Source organism: Anopheles arabiensis, chromosome 2 (genome assembly GCF_016920715.1).
Source record: "Anopheles arabiensis isolate DONGOLA chromosome 2, AaraD3, whole genome shotgun sequence".
NCBI lineage: Eukaryota > Metazoa > Arthropoda > Insecta > Diptera > Culicidae > Anopheles > Anopheles arabiensis.
The window spans coordinates 63703617-63720011 of record NC_053517.1 but is presented as its reverse complement, the minus strand read 5'-3'; the positions used below and the strand labels follow the sequence as shown (position 1 = coordinate 63720011).

Sequence of the window (16395 nt, the reverse complement as noted above, 5' to 3'; positions counted from 1 at the left end):
CTCCACAACAACTAAGAATATTTGGATCTAAAAAGGGGATACCAACATACACCGCGAATCGGTTGCAGCGTTTCGCTTTGACGTTGTTACTTTACGATTTTCATATCGAGTATGTTCAAACTGATAAATTTGGAAATGCTGATGTGCTCTCTCGTCTAATGGATCCACACGAAAAACCTGAGCAGGACTTTGTAATTGCCAGCATCGAGCTTGAGAGCGACATAGGAGCTTTAGTAAAGAATGCAGCAAGGATATTGCCGCTAGCTTTTGAAGACGTTGTGCGCGAGTCGCGCAAAGACCCTGTGCTTCGGGTGTTGTTAAAGTACATCCAGAGTGGATGGCCAAAGAGGCTAGAAGGCCGTGAGCTAAAAATTTTTCACGCGCGACGTGACTCTTTATCGGCAATTGAGGATTGCATTATTTTTGGAGACCGGTTAATCATACCTTTGTCGCAGCGCCAGCATGTACTTGAGTTGATGCACCGAGGACATCCAGGGATTGAACGCATGAAAGGAATAGCACGAAGCTATGTATATTGGCCAAACATAGATGCAGATATTGAGGATATGGTGAAATGCTGTAAATCGTGCGCTTCTGCGGCTAAGTCTCCAAATCTAAGCTCACCGGTACCTTGGCAAACAACGGATGCACCTTGGCAGAGGGTACATATCGATTATGCTGGGCCAATTGAAGACATGTATTTCCTGTTAGTGATTGATTCACATTCCAAATGGCCAGAGATTGTACCCACCTCACAAATATCTGCTACTGCAACTGTTGCTATTTTGAGACGATTGTGTGCAGGACTGGGAATGCCAAATACAATCGTAAGCGATAACGGAAGGCAGTTCACGAGCATAGCATTTGCTGATTTTTGTAACACCAATGGTATTGAACACATCAGAACTGCCCCGTACCACCCGCAGTCCAACGGCCAGGCTGAACGGTTCGTGGACTCGTTCAAAAGAGCGTTAAAAAGATTAAGGTGGGAGAGGTGTCGTTGCAGGAAGCATTGGACATGTTTCTTTTAACATATAGAAGTACACCTAATAAGCAGTTGGAAGGCATGAAAACACCGGCAGAAGTTATGTTTGGTCGCAAGATTCGTACTTGCCTAGAGCTGCTGCGCCCACCTGTAAAAGCTTCACCTTATCAAGATGATGGACAGTTTTCAACCAGAAGTTTTAACATTGGTGATTCTGTGTATGCGAAGAAACATCATTACAACACCTGGAGTTGGGTGCCAGCTATTATTGATAAGCGAATTGGAAAAGTGATGTACCAAGTGGTGAATTCTGCTGGTAAATGTTGGCGGTCACACATCAACCAGTTACGGCCGCGATTGAACAACAAGACTGATTTTAAGGCACAGGATTTACAGCCGTATGCTAAGCAGACTTCGATTGCCTTAGACATTTTACTGGATGAATGTCATTCCGATGCAGATACACAATCGCCAGCTTCATCATCGTCATCGCCAGCTTCATCATCGTCATCGCCAGCTTCATCATCGTCATCGTCATCGTCATCATCGTCATCGTCATCATCGTCATCGTCATCGTCATAGCCACCGTCGTCGGGCTCATTGTTATGCACTTCTCCATTGTCAGAGATGGGTACGGAAACGATTGCATCCCCTGGTTTTGAAACAGCAGATAGCGGATCACCATCGCCGGTACAGCCTCAACGCCGATCTTCGCGAGCTCGAAGACAACCGCAGTGGATGGAGTCGTACCAGCGTGATTAAAGAGGGGGGATGTTGGGAGCACCCTGTGTCGCGATTGCCGATCGGTTGACGGATAAGCCGATTACTCCCGATGATACGCGCTATCAGCGAGAGAGTGACAAGTTTCGGCCTCTTCGCTCCCGACCGGCCCGTACGACGGACGTATTTCAATCCCGTTTGTTATTGTTGTATGAGCACCGACCAACCGACGTGACACTGGCGTTACAAAAGTGTCCGACACGAAAGTACTGTCATTTAGCAGTGAGGCGATCACTTCTGTCAAAGTAAGCTCTGTTCACTGCTGCTTCGATGTAAACAACTTTTCTAAATACAAATTGCGAAGGAAGTGTGAGGCAAGATTTTTTGAGAATCATTGGACAAAACACCCAGGAAAATCATTTTATTAGTTTCCAAATCAATGCAAAAGATGTGAGAAGTACATAAAACGATACGCATTGGAATTTGCGAAGAAAAACAAAAAGGGGATTTAGCAGTTTCTTCTATGTGTCAGTGTAGTAAGCGAATCATTATAGAGATGGTGCTAGTGTTTAACGTATTTTCATTTGAAATAAGGAGACAACTTTTGAAGCTCTTTTTGTTCGAAGTGTCACGTCGGTTTGTCGGTGGTATGAGTGTACTAATTTATATATTATATTACATTGTAGATAATAAATCCATACCATTTTAAAAGTACAAAAAAGACAAAGAGAACATCTTTTAGAGGGATTTTCTTAGGTTTTTGTGGTTGATTCACAAACTTTATTGAATGCTTCCCAGTGGCGTATTTAACGGTAAGCAAAGTAAGCAATTGCGTGGGGCCCCGTCAATGAGGGGCCCCGGAATCTTTAATCCATTATCCATAACAGTTGATAGAATATGGCACTGTATTAGCAAGCAGGGCCCCGTGGGCGATGGACGTTGGGGCCCCGCGCTAGACGAACCCTAAGCACCCCCCCCCACCGGCAGCAACCAAATTTAAGTTGAAATGGTACATAATCAAAGACGGATGCCGAGTACCCCCCCCCCCCCCCCCCGACACTGTAAACCCGCTGCTGATGCTTCCCATAGTTTGTTGGCTCGTTCCCACGATTAATTAGGCGTTACCCTTATTTTTCGGTTGAATTGTTTGATGTCCAATAGAACGATACCAAAACTATGCGGAAATAATACAAAAATATATGGGAAATGGAGAAAAATCGAGAGAATAATCCAAACAATTACGGGAACCAACCAATAAATCGTGAAAACACTGTATCCACTGCTGTTCGTCCTTGAAAGGCTGGCTGAGGCGAAGCACGAGTCGTAGAGATGCAGTACATGTTAACGAGCGAGCGAATAAGAGAGCCAGCTATATTTTCATCATGATTGTCGAGTGGACAATACAATCGCAAAAGCTGCATTAGCACACGATTAGCGCAAAAGAGTGAAGGTGTCTAGTTTCATATGAAATTGACACCTTGCACGGAGATATCTTCATACGATTGCTCATTGCTAACAAAAATATGCTATTTGTGTACATATTCGTGGTCGAATACAAAGTGTGAATCGGATCAGAGCGGTGTGGCCAGTCATACTTTATCGTTTTGGTATAAAGAATCATATACAGTGCAAACCCTCATAACGAGTATCTCTTATAATGAGTTTTTCGCATAACGAGCAAATCTAAATGCTCTATAAATACCCCTCTTAACGCGTAACATCTCGCATAACGAGCAATTTCATTTTTGTTCCCGATAAGAAATCATGACCATTTCTAGAGTTTCAATCACAACAAATAGCGAAGCTGAGAGTTTTTCTGCGCTTATCGACAGGTTAACTTATACGCGTAAATGCCGCTTTGCAGACGAAGTGAACGTGAATATTTTTTACATTAAAATCTGGCGAATTCAGTTGCTCTGACGGCGATAAATTAAAGCTTACATCAAAACAAATAATACAGAAATTCAAACAAGACCCTTTAAGACCATTTTACCCATACGTACGACTCTGGATGATTATTTAAATTCGTTTCCCTTTAAATGAATTTTTCATCATTCAAAAATTTATTAATGAACTTATGCAATATAATAGCAGATAAATATTATATAGTTATTATTTTATGATGAATTGAATGAACGAATGTTAAATACTAATGTAAAATTTTATAGTACTATATTATTATAAATATATTTAAATCGTTTTATTCAGTTTATATTGATTTGCTTATCGAAATAATTTAAGAAACCATTGAACCACATAGAATTTGAGTCGTTGACATTTTTTACGGTGAAATATTTTTTCCGAAAAGACAGAACATTAGGAGAATGAAACGGTAAATTTCATTTTTTTCGCCCGAAACCAAGAGCTGTGTAGGAACGAGGTCCCGTATTGTAGAACGGTTTGACAAGTAGCCAAAAGTTCGTTACAAGCAGTTTGACATCTAAGAGCCCTTTTCGATTCAAATTTTACACCTGTTCTCACTTTCGTCTGAATCGTTATCCGGCTGCTATGGATCGCAATCCATGAGAATGGATCGCAATCAACTACGTCTGAATCGTTTTCAGCTACGTTTGGATCGCTCTCAGCTACCTTTGGATTTTACGTTAGCTCGGGCAAATTTTGTTGCGGCGCATAGTTTATTTAGTGACCGCTTGGCGTACCTCACGATTCACATCATAACAGACGATATGAAAAGCAACAATTTCATATTGTTCTATGTTTGAACCCAATTGAGAGCTTCTCATTGAATTCTGAAACTCCATTTTTAAGCAATGAATAACATTTGACAGATTTATCGGCTTCTATGCATCAGAATAGATTCCCAACCAGACCGTCCCTCCATAGCAAAGAAGGAATATCCGGCTAAATCTTGAAAGCCTAAACAGGACTAAATGACTACGTATGTCGTCACGCCAAAAAGAAGAAGATTGTGCATGTTTGTTTGGAAAAGTTTGGTCAAATAATCAATAAAGTATGAATGGTGATGTAAGCTTCACATAAAAAAGTGATTAGATTTTACAATTGAATGCATTAATTATTTAATTCTTTCCTTGGAATGCAAATGTGTTCCGCGGTCACTGAATAAACGGTTGCGCTGCAATGAAATTTGCGCGAGCTACCGCAAAATCCAAAGGTAGCTGAGAGCGATCCAAACGTAGCTGAAAACGATCCAAACGTAGCTGAGAACGATTCAGACGTAGTTGATTGCGATCCATTCTCATGGATTGCGATCCATAGCAACCGGATGACGATTCAGAGGAAAGTGAGAACAGGTGTATTTGTGATTTAAAAGATAAATCGGTCTGGTTATTGCAAGAAAAATGTTAATTGGTTCATAAATTTCACAGGAAGAGTATGTATGCCTGTAGTAGCACTAAATGTTTGAGGGAATGATGAATTCAAACGGTGTCTAAGATGGCCAATCCGATTTTGGCTAATATTTGACTACGTTGCTACTCAGTCATTTCCCGAAACGATAAACTTAAACCGCTTCAACAATATTTCATGCTTTGCGCTCCACTCAGAATTTTACGCTTTGTTCACGGTGGAAAATACTGGGTTTGGCAGGGGTTCTCATAGTTGTGGGACACTTCCTTGACTCTTTCCTATGGAAAGTGAACTTCATATGTAGGAAATTGGACTCTATGGCACCCTTTTTGGACAGGCTCCTTGGAAATTCATAATGGATTTGTCCAACAAGGGTGCTATAGAGTCCAATTCAAATTACATTAAGTTCATTTCACGTAACAAAGAGTCAATAAAGTGTCCCACAGCTATGAGAACTCCTGGGAAACCCTGTAAGGGTCAGCGGGGAATGATAAGGAAACGCATTTAATTCATCATTTGAGCTTGTTTAATAGTCTTAATAGTTGGGGAATTCAATTTCCTTTGTTTTGGTGTACGATGAGTAATATTCCGATTAATATTCAATAAAATATAGCGAAAAATCAAAATTTCACGAACACGTAAGGTCTAGAGCGGACTTAAAGGCTTACTCGAGTACAGACGGCGCCCATGGGCCTGTCCACGCCCGAATGCAGAGCCGATTGCATGCGCTTCTATCTTCACCATTAACGTAAGAGGGATAGGCTTACACCATGAACGTACCCGAAAACCTAAAGTTGACAGGGTCCCTAGACCGCCGGGGTCCCTGGTGGCCGCCCAGTCCGCCCACCGTTAGACTCGCCACTTTACATTCGCATGTTCTGTTTCCATCCTATATTGTTGTCCGATCATTTCTCCCCAACTCACGATCAGCTTCGCCTTGCCGGTGTTTGTTGTTACACTCTCAACGTCAACAATTTGTTTTTCTTTATTTTTATAGAGACTTTTAGCCGATTGGCCTCATTGCCGATTGGTGTTCGTCTTTTTAATGCTACCTCAGTCGGCTCTGACGGTATCTCACTGCTCTTGGCCACCGTTCTCAACACTCACAATCCTACAGTACGGATTCAGTGATAATTTTGGTATGGGTTGCAGATAAATAACCATACGAACCGGATCGGAACAGGATTGGGACCAGTTCCTAGAACGGTTTGGATCAATTCAATCAAGTTTCAGGAATGACATGGGTTTGAGATATCAACTCCAAGGTATGGGATCTGAATCAGTTTCGCTTTATGTGTCAGTCTAATTTAAGAGGAGCCCTGGTTATTGCATTGTCTTTATAAAAAACTTGTGCGCATCCTGACGATATTAAATATTTCCATAATTGTATTGCGTGGCCCAGTAACCAGGCCAAATTAACTAGTTATTTTATGTTGTGTCAATGGTCAATTGTTTATTTCATGAAATCGAGAACAATGAACTTAGAAGTTTTTGTTGTTAAACGATTTCCATAGTAACCAAACAATAAATTGACGCATGCTTGTTGCAGCAACGTGGACAAGCACATTTGTCTGCAGTGAAGGTATATTGAGCAAAAGTTTAGTGTAAAAGACGCGGTTCCTGAAAAAGGATAATTTTAAAATAAACATTTAATAACAGTTTTGTTTCATTCTGTGGGATCATACATCTCATGTGCTAAAGCTTGAACTGGGAAACCTATTCCATTAATTTGTGGCATTGCATTTGCACAAAAATAACGAAAGAAGTTTAGAAACTTTATAGAGTAAATAGTGATGGAAAACTCGCGACCATTTATGGATTTTCCTGGAGCTGGAAATGTGGATAGCAGTGGTCTCACATTGATTAATCAGCGGTCAAAGGGTGCAGGCCGGTTAGTACGCAAAACTAGTGCAGAGATAGTTAGTGAAGCGAAAAGCATGCTTGCTGGAGGTGAGCGATGATTAAACAATACTGTATTGCTCTGGATATAATAAGGATGATGATTCTTCATGATGTAGGTATTGGAGGCACCAGGTTGGTTTCAGCCCGCCGACCAATAACGCCACGCGAACCTAGAAGACAACTGTATGGCCGTCTGGCTCCTCCGGGGCGACCTCCAAGTGCAATAAATTTAAAGTATTTACAACAGGGAGCCAATACGCTACCATCGTTAGAGCCGATCCAGTTAAACAGCACTGCAGGAACTGCAGCGTCTAGTTCCTTACGGTCTGATTCTATCGATGTGAAAGGCAGCATAAGCATTGGAAGTGAACCGGCTGGGCACAGTTCATCTACAGTCATAGGTAGAGAAAAGTTGCCAGCACTTGCCAATATTCCGCAAAAATTATCTGGATCGCTTGAAAATAGTAAGTATTGGAATTGGATAGAACTTCGGTTCAGCTTATTATAATACATAGTTTGGCCGCTCAATGGTTTGTCGTATTAAACAGTACATCAGTGTTGCATAATTGTAAGCAATACATTGTATTACATTATCTTATGACAAACGCGACATACATTACGGCGTGGGGCATTTCAAATAATCATTCCTTATGCGTTGTAGATTTTTTTAGAATAAATCCATTCTGCGATTATTGTGAAATACTACGTATTGAATTAAAGTAATGATAAAATAATACTCTGCTTTTATTTCAGTCTAAATTCACTGGTTGAACTTCGATCGCAACTGTTGATTTTTTTGGTATTTAGTAGGGTAAATGTACCAATAGTGGTGCAATTTGTAGTGGTGCCGATGTGTTTTAATGGATTTAAAGTGTCAGGAAGGACAATTTCTGAATATTTTAACACATACAAATTGGAATATGTTTTATCTACGCAATCCCAACCATTTTTATCATGAAATACATCAAATTTACGAAAAACTACATATTTTTGCGACTGCTTCGTTGCACCTATAATGGTGGTATGGTTCCTATAGTCGTCGTATTGTGTTCCTATAGTGGTGGTAAACAAAGATGCATAAAAAACGGTGTATAATATCAATGAAACTTAGTTTCGAAGCTGTTTTCGTATGAATAGCAAGGATTACTGCCATAATATAGGTTTCTTGAGTAATTTTATCGTAAAAATTGTATAAATTTGACCAATGAAACTATTGACAAAAGTACTGCATCACATCTGTCGTCAACCTACACCCGGAAGAGCGTGCTTGATTTGAAATCAATTTTTCATTCAGCCATATAAGCGAATATTGGCATGTTTTTGGTAAATTACTTACATAAAACTCATTTCCATTGCTTATTTTAGTGAAAACAGTACGACATGTCAAAAATATTCTCGAAAAAATCTAAAACGACCTGTTTTCATTGATTTTATAACTATAGCCACTATAGGAACATGCCTGTTTTGTGTACCTATAATGGCACTATGGCAAAAAACACTTAAAAATGCATAAATATGGTCAAAAGGAAAATAATTTTAGTAAAACAATAACATTACATAACAGTTATGTAGAAAAACTATTGATTGCGTGGTTATGTGGTCATTTAGAACGTTAACAGAAAAATGAGTTTCGTTATGAAATCCTAAGGATTTTGGAAAAATGTTGACACATTTCACAAAACAATGGGTTTTTCGGTCACTAAGTAACGGAATGGCCCCATTTAACTTTTAAAAACGTTGTAAAAGGCTAAAGAACATTTCACACTAACGTAAATAACTTAATTACTTGTAATTTGCCGTATGAACCGCATTTTAGTGCAATACCACCACTATTGGTACTACCACCACTATAGGTACATTTACCCTAATATAATATTTTCCATACAAAAAAACCGTATCCTTGTAGCAAAGACTGACTATCCGGATGCGTGGTACCTAACAAGTTTTGAAAGCCTGTATAGGCCTGGTAACGATAGGATTTAAGGTATAGGCCTATGCCAAATAGAAAAATCAGAAATTTTAGTTTAAACTTAATATCTATCATTCTTTCTTGCAAGCCATTTTATGCTAGAGTGTGTATATTCGTGGTTCTACATTAGCTCTTTCGAGTCGTCAACCGTCAACTCCATACAATATTAACAGGAGTTTGATGGGTTTGCTCAAGGTCTTTGAAAGAGAACAGGTCGATGCGCTTAGAGTAAATTGACAGAAAGCCATGGGAAAATTTTGACAGTTAAATTGAACATGGTTTATGTTTAGCGATGGAGTGAATGAGAATTTTGTTCAGCATTTTGCACTCATTTTCTATTACTAATGAAAGCAATTATAATGTTACATGGCTGATACAATCCAAGGATCTCATTTATCATTCGTCACCGGGTTATAAGCAAAGGAAGTTATGTGTATTGTACATGTGTGTGCCGATTCGATATTTCATTTTACTCTCAGTGTTGAGTTGAAAGTTAAGAGGACTTTTCACATCCAACTGGATCATTGACTGTGCTTTATATGACCAAAAGCTGTTCCTCCTGCAGGCCTCGCTGCAAACGGTAGTGATTCGTGGCTACGGAATGGCAAATAATGAAAAATAAATTAAATGTTTCTGAATATACAGTAGACTCTATTAACTTCTCCTTTTTCTCCATGAATGATTGGAACACTCTAAATATAAATTTGTCTTCTTTTTTGCTTTAGCTATTACCCTTTGTTTGTAAATACTTTTTCATGAAACTGTCAAAAGCGAGCTGAAAATGGCAACCTAAAGAGAAAGGCGGTATGATTTTGTAAATACATTTTAATTCTTTTGCCCCTTATATCTCGTTTTTATTCCATTATTAATCAGTAATCATTCTAACCGTTACTCATGAAAAAATATAGCCTAATATGCTGCATTTGTGACGTAAATGTGACTACAGATGAGGATTTTTTTTGCAAAACATTTATATTTATGCCGTACAATCTAGAACTTGTCTATCATAGAACTATGAGCAAAAGAATGTTTTTTTTACTAATTTTTAATTTTTTTTATTAAAGTTGAATTTACGTATCTTGAGGCTTCCTTACATAGATAAATTGCCTAACAAGCATTTTTCTATCTATTTTTTTAAACTGTATTGATCGGAGCTACGCTCTAGCTTTAAAGACTTCCAATACAGGTGATAGCGCTCCTCAGAAGACAAAAAAATTCGTAATAAAAATATCAATTGACTTGATCTGACTGAATTGATTCCATTTTTATCCAGTTCATACAACCATATATTACAGCGATCGGCAAGCTTTTGAGGTAAAGGGCCAAATTGTGTAAATGATCAAGAGATGTGGGCCAGTTAATTTAGCACTCAAATTAGTACATCATAAAATATTTCAAACCGAATAATTGGATCATGATATCAAGCAATACGATTCATGATATTGTCGATTTTATGTAATAATGTTATCCAAGCAAGGTTAAAGATTGGTAATTCCTATTATTAAAACTAATTGTAAAAGTAGTACGTTAGTGAGATCTCTGCACATGCACATGCTAGTCACAACATTATTTTTCTAGATAAAACATTTATTACTGTGGTGGTAGTTTTGAACAAGAAAAATGATCGTGTTCGTGGAGCATTTCTTGATATACCAACATTTAACCAACTTCGTGATGCACAGTCAAGCGATATCAAAATGTATCACCTGAGGCTGATTTGGGGAGCTATATCGACCAAAGAATAAATGGCCAATGTTTTTCATGAGCAAAAAAAACCAAAAAGTGTGCCGTAGAGTTCACTTATCGATACATACAGTACAATCCCCGTAAAAAAGAGTCAATAAAGTGTCCCAAAATTATCTTGAAAGTGTTCCAACTTCTGAAAACCACAATAATGATTAGTCCATCAATCTATATTATGGTAATCAAGGGTGACAAGTACGACGGAATGATTTGTCATGCTAAAAGTTGTTCAGTAACTTTTGTGTACGAATAGCTTCTTCTACGAATTGTGTACGTATAGCACGGTGGGCCGCATTTGGCCAGCGGGCCGGACTTTGCCGACCGCTGATATATTGGATTTATTATTCTTGTCTGCATTAATCATAGGCTTTGAAAATTGTAATTTTTAATTGTGTTTGCCCGCACTTTTATTTATCATCTTTCTCATTTGTTTCCAAGCTTATACAAATAAAGTTTATGTAATGTTTGCAATTTAAGTGATGGCAGCTCAGAATTAGAACTACCCGATTTCGATTCCGTGTTCAGAATCGATTTTGGAGCTGATTCCGATTCTCGAATCGATTTCGATTTTGGAGACAATTTCAATTCTGGAATCGATTCTGATACCCGAACCCGATTCTGGAGGCGATTCCGTAGCCGATTTTGGAGCCAATTTCGCGTCTGATTCCAAATCTGACTACGCTTCCGGCTCCGGAATCATACTCAGTTCTGGAATTGAGATTCGAAGATGCAGAAAAAGTTATATTTGAAACTACAGTGGAGCGCCGTTTATCCGGGCTTCTCGGGACTCGATCTCGCCCGGATAAGCAAATAACACGGATAATGAGTCAAATGATAAATTTTATCCCCAATTCCTGATAAGGTTCTGGAAATTATCAAATTTTTTGATAAAAATAACCCAGTTTTAATGTACTTTATGTTTTTTCAATGAGAATATTTAAAATTTGGCATGAATTATAGTGTTTTTTGTTATGACAATGTACTCTGATAACCGCTTTTCTAATATCCTCCTGCGCACGAAATGTCACCTTTATATTGAACTGTCATTTCTCAACAGCACGGATAAACAGAAAGACGGATAAAAGGTACCCGTATAAACGGCGCTCCACTGTATTCAACAACTTAGAACCTTTGTGGTTATCGATACAATCGTAGCTACATACGACCCATACGTTTGCTTTCATGGAGATGCCGCAACCGATTCCGTTTGGGCAGTCGATTCTGATTTCGAAGTCGATTCCGAAACCGATTCCAATTCCGAAGCCGATTCTGATTTCGGAGCCGATTTCTGAATTGATTTTAGAAACTGATTCCGGACCTGCGATTCAGAATTGATACCAGAAAAAAATCTGACCTAGCAGTAACCAATTCCGACCAAAACTTCATTTGGCCCATAACGCCATAATGGCTTTGTACTAGTGGTGGGAGCTCGGAATCGGACCTACCCGATTCCGATTCCGTGTTCGGAATCAATTCCGGAGCCGATTCCGATGCTGGAATCGATTCCGATTCCGGAGTCGATTCCGGAGCTGATACCGAAGCCGATTCCGGAGCCGATTCCGGAGCCGATTCCGGAGCCGATTCTGGAGCCAATTCCGGAGCCGATTCCGGAGCCAATTCCGGAGCCGATTCCGGAGCCAATTCCGGAGCCGATTCCGGAGCTGATTCCGGAGCCGATTCCAGAGGCGATTCCAGAGGCGATTCCGAAGATGGCTTCGGAGCCGAGCGGACTCCGGAGCGAAATCAGTTCGGGAATCTCCATGAGAATGGATCTTTTACAAGTAAATTTGGATTTTTGCGGTTATCAATACGTACTATGATTGGACCCAAACGCCTATTTTTATGGCGATGCCGAAACTGACTCCGTTTGGTAGCCGATTCTAATTTATGAGCCATTTTCGACTCGAGAGCCGACTTCGATTCCGGAACCGATTCCGGAGTCGATTCCGGAACCAAATCCGATTCTGGAGCTGATTCCGGAATCAATTCTGGAGCCGATTCCGGAGCCGATTCCGGAATCAATTCTGGAGCCGATTCCGATTCCGGAGTCGATTCCGCAACCAATTCCGGTGCCGATTCCGGAATCGATTCCGGAAACTGATTCCGGACCTACTATCCGGAATCGATTCCAGAAAACTGCGGAGCTAGCCGGAATCGATTCCGACAAAAACTACATTTTTCCCATCACTACTTTGTACACCGATGCTGTATGTTAACACGTTCAGCCCTAGTAAACTTTCCGTATGCCAGTGGTGGTCCCGAGGGACCGTCGTTAGTCTTTTGGTGGAGAAACAACAATCAGCTAATGTTACTATCCAGCTAAGGATTTATGGTATTGGGTGGCTCCAAACAGTCAGGTGAGCTTGGAGAGTGTTCAAAAGTAGCTTAACATTATTTGCTAAGGTTCGAAAACGGTGGTACTACAATTTTATTTATTTTTTTATTTTTTATTAATTTTTTTATAGAGACGTACGTGGTGTACGTTAGGGCGTGTTACAATGTTGATGACAAAATTAATGTCAAATAATGCTTATAATAATTTGGGATCCTGCTTCACATTCCTAATCGTTAATATTTTGTAATTTAATTGTAGTTCACGATTATGAAAATCAAGAAAGCAAATCATCGGACCAATCGAATAAGTCGTCACAGCCTGTCCCTACACATGGTTCAGCGAATAGTATTGTAAAAAATCATCCCTTGAAAAGACGCCAGGTTCAATCGTTTGAAGAAAAACTACAAGCTCCTAATGCAATTGCAACGGATGATAAGGTATAGCTGAATTAATTTGTCCTTATTGACAATGAAGCAATTGAATGAAGCAATGGTTAGCAATAATCAATATCTATTCTTAACATTACCATTAGAATTTACTAGAAGATCAGTCAAAACTGCTAAGAAGAAGTAATGATTTGCTAGTGCAGTCTTCGACCGAGTCTCTGTTGGAGATGCTGAAAGCGTATTCTGGATTGAAGGACTGCGATGAAAGTACAACCGCTTACATCAGTGCGGTAAGCAATCGATGAAAGTGTTAATTGTTCTCAAGGGTAACATAACATAATACTATTATTTTATCAGATTCTTCATGAGCTATATGTAAGAGTAAAGAACTCTAAAGGCAGTTGGCGTGGTACAGTTTTGGGTGCATTGTACGGACTAGTGGAAGCCTCTTCGTCCAAGATATTACTATTGGTGGCCAGCACAGTTTTGGCTGTAAGTGCTATAAACGAACAAATGCAATAGCGGCTGTCTCGAGTTGTTTTTATTTATTTATTTATTTTTATTAATTTTTTGTTTGCAGATGAATGTTACGGGAAGCAATCTGACCGGTGCCTGTAAGCTTGTGTTCAAGATCGCCCGTAACGAGAATAACGACAATTTGTTTATGGATAGTGATGTGCCCGGTATGTATGCACTCCAAACGAAACTGTGAATTAGTAGTTGTAAAGGATAGATTGTACGAAATTAAATCGATTTTTTTTTGTTTCGCAGAACTTCTAGTTGATGGGCTTGGACGTGCATCACCTATAGAAGATTCAGAAGCTTGCATATACGGTTACGGGGCAGTACGGTTCCTTACTGGCTCGTCGAACGGTGCAAACAATACCACAGCTAACGGTTCAGATGTAGGCAACAACGTACGTTCACTTGCTGTTCGCTTGGCTAAACATGGTCTCTGCCAGCTGATGGTGTTGCATCTAAAAATGATCAATGAAATCGCATCTACTACACAATTAGCAGGATCTCCACTACACGCGTTGTTTCAGCTTTCGGGGGCTTTGCGCACATTGGCTGGTAATTATTGTGTAGCTGTTCCCAGCGCATGTCACTTATCCAACCGTCATCATCAAAGGCCCGATAAGAAAGATGAGAATGAGGATATTGCGCAGATCGAACAAGCTGTGCCTTTGCTGGTACGTGCGGCTGAGATGTGTATCAAAGAGCCGGAAGTGCAAGCTAATATAATTCGAACGCTGAGCGTTCTTTCGGAACGGGCGGAATGTTGCGAACGTTTAGCAGTAGCTGCCTCACGGTTAGGAATTTTGCTTGGATCCATAATGCAGACTAGTCAAACGGTGGAGAAAGGATTGGCTACATGTAATCGGTTGGGCTACATTCTCGGCAACGTAATGGCGCGCTGGGATACAGCGCGTAACCAATTCTACTGTTGTGATGTGTCGTGCGATGCTTTGTTGGCAACGTTAGAGTACTACGCAAATAAAAGCTTTGCATTGAAGAATCAGATGGGAGACTCTGTAGCACAGGTTTTGACCAAATTGATACGAATTCTGGCAAACATGTGTGTGAATGGAGACGTAGGATACGGGATGAGCAGGAGGTCACCGTTGGGTGAAATTCTTTTGAATATTTTGCTCAAAGTGAAGGACCCTAAGGCAAGTCGATGAGCATTGTTTTGGCGACCAACGTATTTGTGTTAAGTATGAAACGATGTGTTTTTTTCGAATTTTTTTTTAAAATTTTTGCAGTCTACAGAATTGGAGGAGCTCTTGTTTGCCACGCTGGGCGCTTTGCATAATCTTTCGTACTACTATGAACCGAGCGACACAGACGGGGCTTCGTACCAAATGCATGCTGGAAGCATTGCAGAGCGGATGAAAGACATTTGTGGTACGTTGTGCTCCATTCTGGGAAGTGATCATAACCCTGCCCGATCGGAAGTAGCCCGTGTACTAGGCAACATGACCCGCAACACGGCAACACGTCAAACGTTCAGCGAAGAGAATGGGATGAAGATCCTAAAACAGTGTTTGACATCAAAAAACGACGAACTCATGGTTACGTCCTGCGGTGTTCTGGTGAACATACTCGGTGATTGGTCCAGCAGAGTTCCATTCCACGAGATTGATGGTCCCACCATACTGAGGCGTTTGCTACATAGAGGCGTTAATAATCGGGACTGGATTATGGCAGGAATTGCGTGCCAGGCTATATGGAACTATTTGATAGATACGTCTGATATCATGAAATCATTGGGACATGTGGAGATTGACTTTATTTGTGGAGCATTAGCAGACGGACTAGGTGAGCAAAGCACATGCGACCAGTAAAATGAATAGCTTGTGTAATTCCCGTATTTATTTTTTATTTATTACAGATGAAGACAATTTATTCGGTGGCAAGGAGCCTGACATCTTTTGGGAAGACTTTGCTCCGGTAGCAACAGATTTATGGGAGCGATTACAAATGTGCTTGTCAAACGGGAATTCTCCTTGTGAGTCTTCAGATGAATATGTGTGAAGAAGATGTGAACTGGGCATCTACCATAGCAATCAAAAGATATAACCTAGATAACATTATAGGTGAACCAAAATGTGTTATGTGTTATACAGCCTGCACCCGATTGCTGAATGTTGACGTTAGGGTCATGTTTCATAGTTTTAAACACAGAGCCGGGAAGAATTATAAGGTTGGTTTGGTGAATGACGGTACCACAATACCGAAACTAATAAACAAATCAAAAACCAAATCCCACATGCAAGTAATAAAATGAAGAGTTGCTATCTATTACGTTTTTTTATTTGTATTTCAATGTAATGTACAATTTTCTTACAATCCAGGGAGATGGAGTCGAAAATATCAATTTTAACGAGACACAATTAATGGATGACGCCGCACTGCGAATACACAGCGTGGTATTGTCCATAAAGGTAGCATCCGGTGATTTTCAAGGTACGCCCCCCAGATTTAGTAAAAGGTAGATACACATGTACAAAACTTTTCTGATCCG

General features: G+C 40.0%; 1 protein-coding gene across 2 annotated transcripts; it reads left to right on the top strand.

The window, feature by feature from the left end:
- The first annotated feature begins 6642 nt into the window (after positions 1–6642).
- Positions 6643–16395, top strand: LOC120897314 (armadillo repeat-containing protein 2). 2 transcript variants are annotated; one of them, XR_005738519.1, is made up of 10 exons: positions 6643–6982; positions 7051–7398; positions 13240–13418; positions 13514–13657; positions 13725–13859; positions 13948–14050; positions 14139–15040; positions 15134–15689; positions 15763–16146; positions 16226–16394. XR_005738519.1 is itself a non-coding variant. In XM_040302088.1 (9 exons), the coding sequence occupies exons 1-9, from the start codon at positions 6826–6828 to the stop codon at positions 15903–15905; spliced, it is 2667 nt and encodes an 888-aa protein (XP_040158022.1). In that variant the 5' UTR covers positions 6643–6825; the 3' UTR covers positions 15906–16395. The 2 variants fall into 2 exon arrangements, 1 of the variants encoding a protein (XP_040158022.1); XM_040302088.1 differs by having other exon boundaries at positions 15763–16395.

Coding starts and splice junctions, on each gene's coding strand:
- LOC120897314 (XM_040302088.1), top strand. CDS start 6,826: ATGGAAAACTCGCGACCATTTATGGATTTTCCTGGAGCTGGAAATGTG. Junction 13,419..13,513: donor CAATTGCAACGGATGATAAG/GTATAGCTGAAT, acceptor CATTACCATTAG/AATTTACTAGAAGATCAGTC. Junction 15,690..15,762: donor AGCATTAGCAGACGGACTAG/GTGAGCAAAGCA, acceptor TATTTATTACAG/ATGAAGACAATTTATTCGGT.